The following is a 13614-nucleotide window of genomic DNA, read 5'->3' as shown; positions in this document are numbered from 1 at the left end:
TTTACGCAGAATCACAAAGATCTCCATATAAGGGCATAAAGGGACACAGACAGACAGATACAGAGATCTCCATATATGGGCATGAAATGGACGCAAATAGACAGATATCTCCATATATGGGCATATGGGCATAAAATGGACCAAGCCCCGTCCAGAGGCACTCAGTTACCGTGCTTAGAAGCCTCGCATGGCAGGATTTGAGAGAAAATCAAGCGCTCCCTTCTCTAGTTCAGCTTCACAACACTGTGGAAAGAAATAACGCACCTGGGTTTGATATAAACTGATTGAAGGTGTGGATTATTGTGTCATTTAGACACTGGTTTAATCAGAAACCAGCCAATCAGAATCAAGTATTGGAACCAACCATTTTATGAACTCTGTTTTCAGTCATTTTGCTGGATCATCTGTTTTCAATCTGTTGCTGTTTCCTGTCTGTTGGGAGATTAAGTAAAGATTATTTAGTTCATGTTACTCTGTCTGGTTTTCTACTCTAAAACCCAGACAGTCCATCCAGACCAGGTCCTTTAATAGGTGGTTGTAAGCAGGTTCTCAGAATAATGTATTTTATAGCAGACAATCAAACATTGTGTGTTTTATTTCTCATTTAGACTGATGAACTGCTGGTTGTCAGAGAGAAGCTGTGAAGTTCTGGCCTCAGCTCTCAGATCTAATCCTTCTCATTTGAGAGAATTAGACTTGAACTTCAACGTGTTGCCGGTGTCTGGACTGAAGAACTTCTCTGGACTGGAGTCTCTGCAGTGAGTAGACTTGGACTGTGTCCATGTTGGTTAGTGCAGTGATTCCCTTGTTTCATGTTCCAATGGCATAACGTCTATTGTGCTAGTCTGCCCCAACAATCCCCTCCTCCCACCCCATTTATACAGTCATGCACCTGCTGAAGATTCATGTTTATGTGTATAATCTGTTGCAGTAAAATATCCAGGCAAACTACGCAAAATAAGCTGGGCTTGCATGATTTCAATAACCCTGCATTTTTACACATAAAGTTTATAAAGTCGTCACCTCACCCGTTGTTCACGTTGACACAGAAGCAAAACTGCAGTGAAAAAAACAGTGCTCCTGTGTGTGTATGTGCGCGCGCGTGCATGTGTGCGTGTGTGTGTGCGTGCATGCGTGTGTGTGTGTGTGCGCGCACCGACTCTGTTCAGGGCAGAAGATATAATCTCTTCCCTTGCTAAATTAAACATAATGTCTATATTATCTGCTCCGTTAAAATTCAAATAATGACAATTTAAATGAATCCTACTTGATGCAACATTCATTGCACTCCTTGTAAACTGAGCTTTGCCACGTTCATAAAGGTATACTACAGTAGTCTAGTAAGAAAAGGGTGAGTCACCTTTTCAATCACCTTTTTTTAATCAAAACACATAAAGTTCCCACAGTTTTAGCAAATTCCCGTCATTTCACTAGTAGCAGAAACACTGTAGTGTCAGGTAGTGGAGACGTTGTGTTAGACAGTCAGACATTGATGCATTGTTGTTCTACTTCCTACAGAGTGAAACATGGAGGAGAATTCTGGAATTCTAATCCTAATCCTCAACTCCTCTCAAGATGTGAGTATCTGTCTGTCTGTCTGTCTGTCTGTCTGTCTGTCTGTCTGTCTGTCTGTCTGTCTGTCTGTCTGTCTGTCTGTCTGTCTTATCCTCTGTTGGCCCCTCCCTCCCTGGATGCTGTCCTGAAAGCTCTTCAGTAGAGCTTCCAGTGAATGCAGGAGGTTTCTCTGCTCTTGGCCTGGTCCTTCACACCAGCTGATGCTTGTTTACAAAACACTCCCTCTACCTGACACACCTTCTGCAATGTTCAACCCTCCTTCTGCCACACATTCTGCTTAATGTCCCCCAAACACACTGGCCCTCATTTATCAACGTGGTGCAGATCAAAATGTTGGCGTACACCGACATTTAGGCAAGTCTCTGCATTTATCATTTCAATGTGACTTTGACGTTGGTGTAGGGCGGGATCAAATCTCACATCAAGTTCAGAGGTGGTGTAGGATTCATCTTACACCTCTTATTCCATTGTAGACATGCAGGGCAGCATTGTCTAACTATCTGACAGACAATGGACACATGTATTCACTCGGAAATGCATATCTAACACACTAATAAATAATCCTGTGAAAATATAACATTTTATAAAAATATATAACCAGCTACATCATGGACATGTACGCTGATTTTATTTCCAAGTTACAATGACAAGCAATCAAAATCTAGTGATATGGAAGCAATCTACATTAAGTGCTTTAACACTAACAGTCTATTGCAGATCTGGCTCAGAACAAGCATAGATACGAACGCATGCGAGAGCATTTTCGGGAACTGTGAGCCTCCAATTTATAGTGACGTGAATCCTTTATTAAGGATAAAACCTGAAGGTCCAAACCTGGCTGTGCCCAGCCCAGTGCACACTGTGGATGATTTATTTGAGGGTCCACGGCCCACCGGGGAGATGGCCAGCCAGTGCGGAATACCGGTACATGATTGCTATAGTTTAAGCACTCAAACGTGCCCAAACATAACCGTGGGGTCTCTCAATGTATACAGTAGCTACTGTACATGCTGGAGTTAATGATGAAACCCGACGCTCCACCTGTGCTCACAGCGCACCATCTTCCCCGTGGGCGCCGTGGATTTATTTATGCCACCTGGAGATCACTCAACACCAGCCAGCCTTCATCCATCAATGCTTAGAGCCTCATTCATTCTGCAACCACTGCATTCAGATGACCTTTAGTTTCCAGGATATCTGTCATTAATGTGGCGAGCCTGTGAGATCATGGCCATGGGGAATTATTGCTTGTAACCAAATGAACGCGCACGGATATGGTTTAAATTAATATCCCAAAGTATTCATGGCAGTGACTTGTGTCATTCATGTCGGCTGCAGTGCTATAGCCTCCTTGTCAAAGATTGTACCGTTGGTTAATCCCACATTCCCACTGTCAAAGACTGCTGTGTAAACCAAAATGCTGCTGTTCCAAGCCCAGTTGTGTGTGTGTGTGTGTGTGTGTGTGTGTGTGTGTGTGTGTGTGTGTGTGTGTGTGTGTGTGTGTGTGTGTGTCTGTGTGAGAGTGTGTGTTTGAGCTTAAAAATTCAGCCCGAGCCCTGTTGTTAGGACGCATTCCACTTGTTCTGGCCGTAAAGTCGGGGCCGTCCGCCGCCACCTACCTGTAGACCCCCCGCCACCTACCTGTAGACCCCCACCACCTACCTGTAGACCCCCACCACCTACCTGTAGACCCCCACCACCTACCTGTAGACCCCCACCACCTACCTGTAAACGCCCACCACCTACCTGTAGACCCCCGCCACCTACCTGTAGACCCCCGCCACCTACCGGCAGACCCCCGCCACCTACCTGTAGACCCCCACCACCTACCTGTAGACCCCCACCACCTACCTGTAGACCCCCACCTGTAGACCCCCGCCACCTACCTGTAGACCCCCACCACCTACCTGTAGACCCCCGCCACCTACCTGTAGACCCCCACCACCTACCTGTAGACCCCCACCACCTACCTGTAGACCCCCGCCACCTACCTGTAGACCCCCACCACCTACCTGTAGACCCCCGCCACCTACCTGTAGACCCCCGCCCCCTACCTGTAGACCCCCGCCCCCTACCTGTAGACCCCCGCCACCTACCTGTAGACCCCCACCACCTACCTGTAGACCCCCCCACCTACCTGTAGACCCCCGCCACCTACCGGCAGATCCCGCCACCTACCGGCAGACCCCCACCACCTACCTGTAGACCCCCACCACCTACCTGTAGACCCCCACCACCTACCTGTGGACCCCCACCACCTACCTGTAGACCCCCACCACCTACCTGTAGACCCCCACCACCTACCTGTAGACCCCCACCACCTACCTGTAGACCCCCGCCACCTACCGGCAGATCCTGCCACCTACCGGCGGACCCCCACCACCTACCGGCGGATCCCCGCCACTGCAGCCCGCTAAAAAGGCCGTAACTCGGGCCCCCAGCGAGAAACGGGGCCGGCATCTAGGGGGTACCCAGGCGGACCCCGCAGACCCCCACGCCGCTTGGAAAAACATATGGGAAAATAGTCTAGGTAGCCGATCTACAAGCTACTGCTCCACTCCACGGCCCCTGGTGTATACATGTGACCTGACGGTCAATTATCTCCCCATTAGGGAGTCTTACTGGTAGATCTGCTATTTTCAGAGCACAACACCCGAGCTGAACCAAACATAAAATGACTTGTCTTTTAGTTCTACTGGATCTCGTCTCCACTAGTCCCTTCCTAACATTTTAGTCTACTTTTATTTATTTTTACAACATTGTCAGTAAATTTAGTCTTAGTTTTAGCCATATTATCTTAAATGTGTGTTTAGTTTTTATTTAGTTTTCCACAGTGAAAAAAGTTGACGAACATTTTTCGTCATAGTTTTAGTTTAGACAAAATCAACACTAATAGCCTATCAATCATAATGAAAATAGACGTTCTTACAAGCAATTTTTACTTAAAAAAAGGGCATAATAATTCATAATAAATAAATGTTTTCTCTTCCTACAAATGTAGTGGAGTTAAAAGTACAATATGTGTCTTTGAAATGTAGTGAAAGTCACAAGTATCCAGTAATACAAATACTCAGTTATTAGTACCTTAACTACACAACATTAACTTATTGTGTACTCAGTTACTGTAGTTACTGTAACCAATGTGTCTCTCTCTCTCTCTCTCTCTCTCTCTCTCTCTCTCTCTCTCTCTCTCTCTCTCTCTCTTTCTCTCTCTCTCTCTGAATATTGTAATACTTTTTAAATATTTGTAATGTTTCCTGTCTTGTTCTCTCATCAGACTTCCATCGTCTCACACTGGATCCAAACACAGCGAGCAGAACACTCTGTCTGTCTGAGAGCAACAGGAAGGTGACTCGACCAGAGGGGGAGGAGCTTCAGTCATACCCTGATCATCCTAACAGATTTGATGATAAGTGTGATCAGGTTCTGTGTACAGAGGGTCTGACTGGACGCTGTTACTGGGAGGTAGAGAGGAGTGGAGAGGTTGAGATAGGAGTGGCTTACAGAGGAATCAGCAGGAGAGGAAAGGGTCCTAATGGACTTGGGGACAATGATCTGTCCTGGAGTCTGGGCTGTTGGGGAGGCTCTTACTGGGTCTCTCACAATAGTAGGACCACTTACCTCCCTGATCGTTCCTCTGGCTCCAAAAGAGTAGCAGTGTATGTAGACCATGCTGCTGGAACTCTGTCCTTCTATGAGGTGTCCTCTGACTCACTGAAACACCTTTATACCTTCCAGTCCACATTCACTGAACCACTCTACCCTGGGTTTAGGCTAAAACAAAACTCAATCTCCTCCTCCTCCTCAGTGTGTCTTTGTGAGGACAGATAATGTCTCTGATGAGTTGACATCAACCAATATGGTTGCTATGGATGTGTGTTTGAACACAGGAAGCATTTTGGACATCCAAGGTTTCCAGCCAACAGCAACATAGTTTATGTATATATTTATATTTTATATGTCTACAGTACAGTCAATACTGCAACATAGAAATACTCTGATAAAAGTAAAAGTCCAGAATTCCAAGTAAAAGTGCAAAAGTATTGGCATCAAAATGTACTTAAAGTTGTGTTGATTTCACCGACTAAAAATATGATGAAAAATGTCTGTCGACTTCCTTTTTTCACTGACTAAATAAAAGCTAAACAAACACTGAGCTATGATGACTAAAACTAAGACTAAATATAGAATTGTCAATTTCGTAAAATGTCAGGGAGGGACTATTAGTGGAGAAGAGATCCAGTAGAACTAAAAGACAAGTCATTTTATGTTTGGTTGCGCTCAGGTGTTGCTCTCTGAAAATAGACGATCTACAAGCTCACAACGTAACGCAGCGCGACAGGTTGTGAGCTTGTAGATCTGCTATTTTCAGCACGCAACCAAGTATAAAATCAGGCATGCCATCATGGCCGCCAAATAGCATTTTAGTCGACTAAAACTAAAATAAAATCAGATGACAAAAATATGACTCAAACTAAATGGAATTGTATTCAAAAGACTGACTACGACTACATAATAATTTGCTGACAAGATCAACACTGACTTGAAAATAGTTGATTCACAAGCATCACAAAGTCATTTCAACACATACCTACAATAAGCGGAAATTAAAATCTATGTAAAATGCTTTGTTTACTTTGCAGTGACTCTGTGAAACGTGTGGTTCTACTGAATCCAGCAATACCAATGTGTAAATGTAGCTTGTATACTCATGCAGTTTATATGTCACTCTATGTATATGGTGTCCCAAATGGGGTGTCGCTCATAAGGATTGCATTGGCAGCTGCAGTACTCAGTTCTCCCTTATACTTCAGTGGTGGCGGTGTCTCAATCGTAAAACCACTCCAACTTCTATCTGAACTAGAAAAATATTGTTCCTTCGAAACAATTGTGGGCTCGCTTCAAGCCAGAAAACAATGGCTATAAAAGCACAAAATGTCAAGATCGCAGGCAGTGCTATCTTTGACGTTACTGACGTCAAAGATTGGTCCATTTTGTTCCAAAAATGTGTTATGCAAAAGTTGACCCGCTGGTGGCGCTATAACAGGCCAATGTGAGAAGGTTGGTATCTGTTCCTTGACCTATTGGGAATGTGCTTGCAAGATTTCACGCACATCCCAGTTCATGATTTCATGATGTTCATGATTTGAGGTGTTTTTGGCTTTGGACACTTTATCGCTGCTTGCAGCTATATTTATTATTATTATTTTATAATTTTTTTGTGTGCACTTCATAGGCATGTTAGATAAAGGTCCTTAGATTGTGTGTAGAATGTTTCATGCAAATTGCAAAAAAAATCCTAGAATAAAAACGGGTTTAAGCGTTTTACAAACTGCTCAAAATTATATAGCGCCCCCCTTTGGCCATTTGGGGTAAGATTGGTTTCAGTGATATTTGAACTAACCCTCTACACTATTTTGTCATGAAAATGTGACTTTGCATGTATGTTTTAGAGGCAGAAGAATAATTTGCATAAAAATGCAATATTGTTTGAATTATTTAAAAAAGCATGTTTCAATGTTAAAGAAATCCGATCAGACAGATCTTTAGATATCGGTCCAAAGTTCACGTAAAAAAAGTTTTGTGCACGTGACGCGAAAATTCCAGAAAAAAAGCGGGTTTACGCGTTTTACAAACTGCTCAAAATGGCGGAAAATCGAAGGGCGGAGCTTACTTAACAACGACACAGATGTCTTCCGCTTGAGTCAAAGCACGCGTGTAACAAGTTGCATGTCTTCAAACAAAACGAGTCATGACTTATGCCCGTTTGAAGTTTGAATTTTCAGACGCTTCGTATAGCGCCCCCCTTTGGCCGATTGGAATAAAATTGGTTTCAGTGATACTTTGACTAACCCTCCACATCTTTGCCAAATGCCATGAACGTGTAACTTTGCATGTATGATTTAGAGGCCGAAGAATAATTTGCATAAAACCGCAATATATATTGAATTATTAAAAAAACATTATTTAACGTACAAACTTCTCACCACATAGCCTGTGTAGATATAGGTTCAAAGTTCATGTGAAAAAAGTTTTGTGCACTTGACGCGAAAATCCCAGGAGGAGATAGATTTTTACTGTTTTTCATATAATTCCGAATTGTGGGAGACCTAAAGGTCAGAGGTCAAAAGTTAGAGGGTAAAAGTTGTTCGGCATGAGGAGACGCATAAGTGTATACAGGTTTCATGGCTGTATGTATAACACAGCATGAGCTATACCTGTTCAAAGATCGCACTTTCGAAGGCTTCCTACAGCGCCACCATTTGGCCGATTGCTATAGAAAATAATAGCACACTTCGCCACTGTAAACTGAACACATTGATGTTTTTATTTTCATTTTCTCACTAAGTATGTAGGAGTAGAAAGGAACCGAAGTTTTGAGGAGAACTTGATATGACTAGTATAGTATAGAAACTAGAAAATGTGCAATTTGGGAAATTGCGAGTGTGGTTGCCGCCCCGCCCCGCCCCGAGCGGCGGGTGACGCGCCTCCCTGAGAACGTTTGTGTTTCGTTTTGAGAGGGTCGTCCACCCTGAAAAACGCGTTTTGGCATGAAATGGTTACGTTTTGCGCGTTTGTGGCGCCCCCTATGGGTCGAAGAGGAAATGCTTTTGGGGATTCGTTGAATATCCCACCCGTGACTTGTGGTTAAAATTTGGTGTTGACTGGATGTTTCGTTTATGATTTATGGCTATTTTTGGAAAAACGGGCCCCTCTCGCTAACTTCGGAAGCGTGTTCCGGACGAACGGTATGGACTATCGAAATATCGCTTGGTTATGTTTATCGCGTGGGTTCAGAGATCTTGTGTACCGTTTTTTGTGACGTTTGGAGAAAATATGTGGGAAAAGGAGCAAAAAGTGTGTTTTGAAGAAAATTCAAAATGGCGGAAAATCTATCCTGACGCAAATGGGCGTGGCCTATATGGGGAGATGCGTCATGACCCAAGGAATCCAGGGAAAAAATTATTTTAATTTTCCGACCTACGGTTCAAGAGTTATAGGGCAAAACGTAAAGTGGGGTGTTATAGCGCCACCATGTGGCCGAATGATGTAATTATTTTTTAATTAATTCTTAAAATTATTATGAATCTCCTCTCCAAGTTTTGAAACTTTAGACCCTATGGTTTAAGAGAGAGAAAATAATTGAATGTGAGTTTTTGCTATTCCCATTATAAGTCAATGGGGGAAATTAATTCACTAATAAATTCATATCAATTAAACGATACAACCTTTCTCTTAGAAAAATGATAGCACACGATTCCCGATGAAGCCGGTCGATTTGACATATGGCGCGAGTGTGTGGCGCAAAAACTGTGGGCGGTGAAACGCGCCGAAAAAAAGTTTATCCCCCAAAGAATAATAATAATAATAAATAAAGTTTCCCTAGAACTATAGTGTGTTGCCCTGTTAGGGCAACCACACTAACTAGAAAAATATTGTTCCTTCGAAACAATTGTGGGCTCGCTTCAAGCCAGAAAACAATGGCTATAAAAGCACAAAATGTCAAGATCGCAGGCAGTGCTCTCTTTGACGTTACTGACATCAAAGATTGGTCCATTTTGTTCCAAAAATGTGTTATGCAAAAGTTGACCCGCTGGTGGCGCTATAACAGGCCAATGTGAGAAGGTTGGTATCTGTTCCTTGACCTATCGGGAATGTGCTTGCAAGATTTCACGCACATCCCAGGCTGTGTTCATGATTTGAGGTGTTTTTGGCTTTGGACACTTTATCGCTGCTTGCAGCTATATTTATTATTATTATTTTATAATTTTTTTGTGTGCACTTCATAGGCATGTTAGATAAAGGTCCTTAGATTGCGTGTAGAATGTTTCATGCAAATTGCAAAAAAAATCCTAGAATAAAAACAGGTTTAAGCGTTTTACAAACTGCTCAAAATTATATAGCGCCCCCCTTTGGCCATTTGGGGTAAGATTGGTTTCAGTGATATTTGAACTAACCCTCTACACTATTTTGTCATGAAAATGTGACTTTGCATGTATGTTTTAGAGGCAGAAGAATAATTTGCATAAAAATGCAATATTGTTTGAATTATTTAAAAAAGCATGTTTCAATGTTAAAGAAATCCGATCTGACAGATCTTTAGATATCGGTCCAAAGTTCACGTAAAAAAAAGTTTTGTGCACGTGACGCGAAAATTCCAGAATAAAAGCGGGTTTACGCGTTTTACAAACTGCTCAAAATGGCGGAAAATCGAAGGGCGGAGCTTACTTAACAACGACACAGATGTCTTCCGCTTGAGTCAAAGCACGCGTGTAACAAGTTGCATGTCTTCAAACGAAACGAGTCAAGACTTATGTCCGTTTGAAGTTTGAATTTTCAAACGCTTCGTATAGCGCCCCCCTTTGGCCAATTGGAATAAGATTGGTTTCAGGGATATTTGGACTAACCCTCTACATGTTTGCCAAATGCCATGAAAGTAACACTTTGCATGTTTGATTTAGAGGCAGAATAATAATTTGCATAAAACCGCAATATGAATTGAATTATTAAAAATTAATGGTTTAACGTACAAACTTCTCACCACATAGACTGTATAGGTATTGGTCCAAAGTCCATGTGAAAAAAGTTTTGTGCGCTTAACTCAAAAATCCCAGGAGGAGATAGATTTTTACTGTATTTCATATAATTCAAAATTGTGGGAGACCTAAAGGTCAGAGGTCAAAAGTCAGAGGGTAAAAGTTGTTCGGCATGAGGAGACGCATACGTGTATACAGGTTTCATGGCTGTATGTATAACACAGCATGAGCTATACCTGTTCAAAGATCGTACTTTCGAAGGCTTCCTACAGCGCCACCATTTGGCCGATTGCTGTAAAAAGTAATAGCACACTTCCCCACTGTAAGCTGAACACATTGATATTTTTATTTTCATTTTCTCACTAAGTATGTAGGAGTAGAAAGGAACCGAAAATCCCGTCTACTTACTAGATAAATAAATAAATAAATAATGACAACATCTAAAGTGTGCTCGCCAGGTACTGGCGAGCCCACAATAATGACAATATCTAAAGTGTGCTCGCCTTATAGGCGAGCCCACAATAATGTAAGTCTGAAATCAGATATGATCTGCCAGTCTGTAAGAACAAATTATTTTATCCAAATATTTTATCAGACTATTCCCCTTTGATGTGAAAATCTTTTTTATTTTTATAAAATAAAATGTTTATATGAACCCCTGAATCTTTGCAGTTTTAGTGGTATACTTAAATCCTCAGGTTAAGCTCATTAAGTCTAATCATGTGTGTACTTAATAAATGCATTATGATGTTAATGATGATGCTCTATGAACCCTACTATGATTTTTTATAAAATAGTCAATATTTGTTTATTTTTTATAAAGCATCCTGAAGTATAATCATATTCTATGTGAATAAGGGTGACCAGATGTCCCAACATATCCAAAGCTATAGTGTTAAGTAAACGTGTTTTAAATAATTTAACCCAGTTGTGGGTTTTTATGGGTCACAACTCCAGTACATATCCCATAGAAAAATTTGATTAATTTAAAAAAATAAATAATAATGCTTGGCTCTCGATCTAAAACGTTTGGGAACCACTGGTTTGAACTGACGTGAAAATATTATCATAATTGTATGAATCAAATGATTAATTTACTTGGTAAGGTAACCCACTAAACAATTTGAACTAGAAGTATAAGTTTATACGTTTAAAAAATGGTCTACCAGAGGTATAGATATGCAAGTTTTTTAGAGGTCTAAACTTAGACTAGTCGTCTAATATACGTCTAATAGACGTCTAAGTTTATACCTGGGTCTAAATTTAGACCTCTAATAGACGGCCGGACGTCTATTAGAAGTCTAAATTTAGACCCAGGTATAAACTTAGACGTCTATTAGATGTATTAGACGTCTAATATACCTCAAAATGTTTGCATTATAGGAATATTTCACTTCCAAACAGTGTTGCCGTGGTCTTGGGTTGCGCGCCCCCCCGGCAAACCATATCTTTTCTGAGCCGGGGTCTCGCACACCCCCAAGTTATAGCGTTAGGGTTAGCAGCTGGTGCAATGGTTTTATCAGTATCTTACCATCCACTTGAATGGAGAAATAAGAGATTGTTTATCTGTTATCTGGCCCAGTGGGAATGGTCCTTCAATCTGTTATCTGGCCCAGTGGGAAATGCATGGGGCCTTAAGTCTTACGTTTTGTTCCTGTTTAAAGCTCCAGTAAAGGTTTGTGTTTTCAACCAACTCCACTCTCTATGCATCATAATTACCAACCCTTCCTGCATGGTTCCTGGGCCAAGGCCTAACATATAGCCTATAAAAATCACAGTGGTTTGTTTCATTACATTATGTGCATGCATACATATCTGTCTGTCTGTCTGTCTGTCTGTCTGTCTGTCTGTCTGTCTGTCTGTCTGTCTGTCTGTCTGTCTGTCTGTCTGTTTACACAGGCTGGGATAGTGTTTAGGGTTTAAATTCAGGCTATTCCATTTCAAATGATGTAAAACATGTGATACAGGCTATATGTATTGTAATGTGACAGTTTGTCCACAAGGGGGCACACCGACACCACATCTGCAGGGTTCTGGTGACCGTCAGAGCAGTGAGTCAACAACTGCCAGACATAACAACAGACACAATACTAGTGTTTATAGGCCTATACAATAACAGACACAATACAGACATTATTGCATTTCTGTCTATACAAAAACAACAAACTAATATTAATATACAAATTATACCACGGTTTCTTTCATTTAATATTACACATAGGCTTATGTTTTGTCATAGATTTCCATGTATGTATGTATTGTTTCTATTATGTAGGCCTGGCTATTATTGATGAATTGAGTACAATATACCACAGTGGAAACAAGCCCCCTGGGTTCTTTTTGTGTTATCCTTTTAGCAGTGGCTCAGGGGTAGAGTGGCCGGATGTTCGATCCTTTGCTCCCCCAGGGTTAGTGTTGAAGAGTCCTTGAGCAAGACCCCTAACTGCTCCTGGTGAGCAGGTTGGTGCCAAGCATGGTTTCCTCTGACATCACTGTGTGAATGTGAGATCAGATGGATGGATGGATGGATGGATGGATGGATGGATGGATGGATAAATGACCACATTGTAACTTGTAAGATTTGATTCCATTTGTTGATGTATTTCTTCCAAAAATAGTTTTTGTACTGTCCACACTCACTGGCCTCATTGTTAATAATAGCTGATCTGAACACAACATGTGAACACACACACACACACACACACACACACACACACACACACACACACACACACACACACACACACACACACACACACACACACACACACACACAGGAATACAGTAGGTTTATTTTTAAATAAAAAATCAAGGCTGCTTCATTCAGTTCCCTTCTCCCCCTAGTGGGCTGCAGGTGTAATGCAGGTAATCACAGTGTTGCCAGATTTAGCCAAGTCTATGATAACATATGGTATGCACAGTCAGCAATAGGTAAAATATAGATTATTAGTAATAATAAACTTAGTAATAAACTTACTTACAGACTGTGTGGGCTAGAACCAGGGGTCTTCAACGTTTTCAGGCCAAGGACCCCTTAGTTGAGAGAGAGATGAAGCAGGGACCCCCACAATCTGTTCATAGATTCCATAGTTTCATTGTTTGACAGCACAATCATCAGTGTATTTTGGATTCATGTCAATTTGTGTTTTCAGATATTTAACCACTTGAACCTTCAATACTTAATAAACTTGACCTTTCACTCTGTACTTAGTCTGCTCTTTTTCCCCTCTACACCAAACCTTGTTAACAAAAAAAAAAAAAAAAGCAGATCTACAAGCTCACTGCGAGGTGTTGTGATTGTAGATCTGCTATTTTCGGCTAAAAGAATATGGGCACTATGGTTCAAGTGGTTAATATAAAAAAGGATAAAAAACAAAGATTTGGAGGACCCCCTGTAGTAACTCTGAGGACCCCCTAGGGGTCCCGGACCCCCTGTTGAAGACCCTTAAACTAGAGCACTAATACTCTACAATAACTCAATACACACTTTATCAGATACTGT

The 13614-nt window shown here is 41.6% G+C and overlaps 1 protein-coding gene across 1 annotated transcript in view; it reads left to right on the top strand.

The window, feature by feature from the left end:
- LOC308290418 (uncharacterized protein) overlaps positions 1-5406 on the top strand; it is a gene marked incomplete at both ends in the record, with an annotated part of 32622 nt that extends 27216 nt beyond the window's left edge. Inside the window, 3 exons of the mRNA XM_080732240.1 lie at positions 706-758; positions 1519-1577; positions 4853-5406. Coding sequence (XP_080588366.1) covers positions 706-758; positions 1519-1577; positions 4853-5406 — 666 coding nt within the window. The remainder of the gene's footprint in view (positions 1-705; positions 759-1518; positions 1578-4852) is intronic.
- Between the last annotated feature and the right edge of the window lie 8208 nt (positions 5407-13614).

This window comes from Nannobrachium achirus (assembly GCF_963921795.1).
Source record: "Nannobrachium achirus genome assembly, chromosome: 1".
NCBI lineage: Eukaryota > Metazoa > Chordata > Actinopteri > Myctophiformes > Myctophidae > Nannobrachium > Nannobrachium achirus.
The sequence above is the reverse complement of the archived record's forward strand: the minus strand, read 5'-3'. Positions and strand labels throughout refer to the sequence as shown.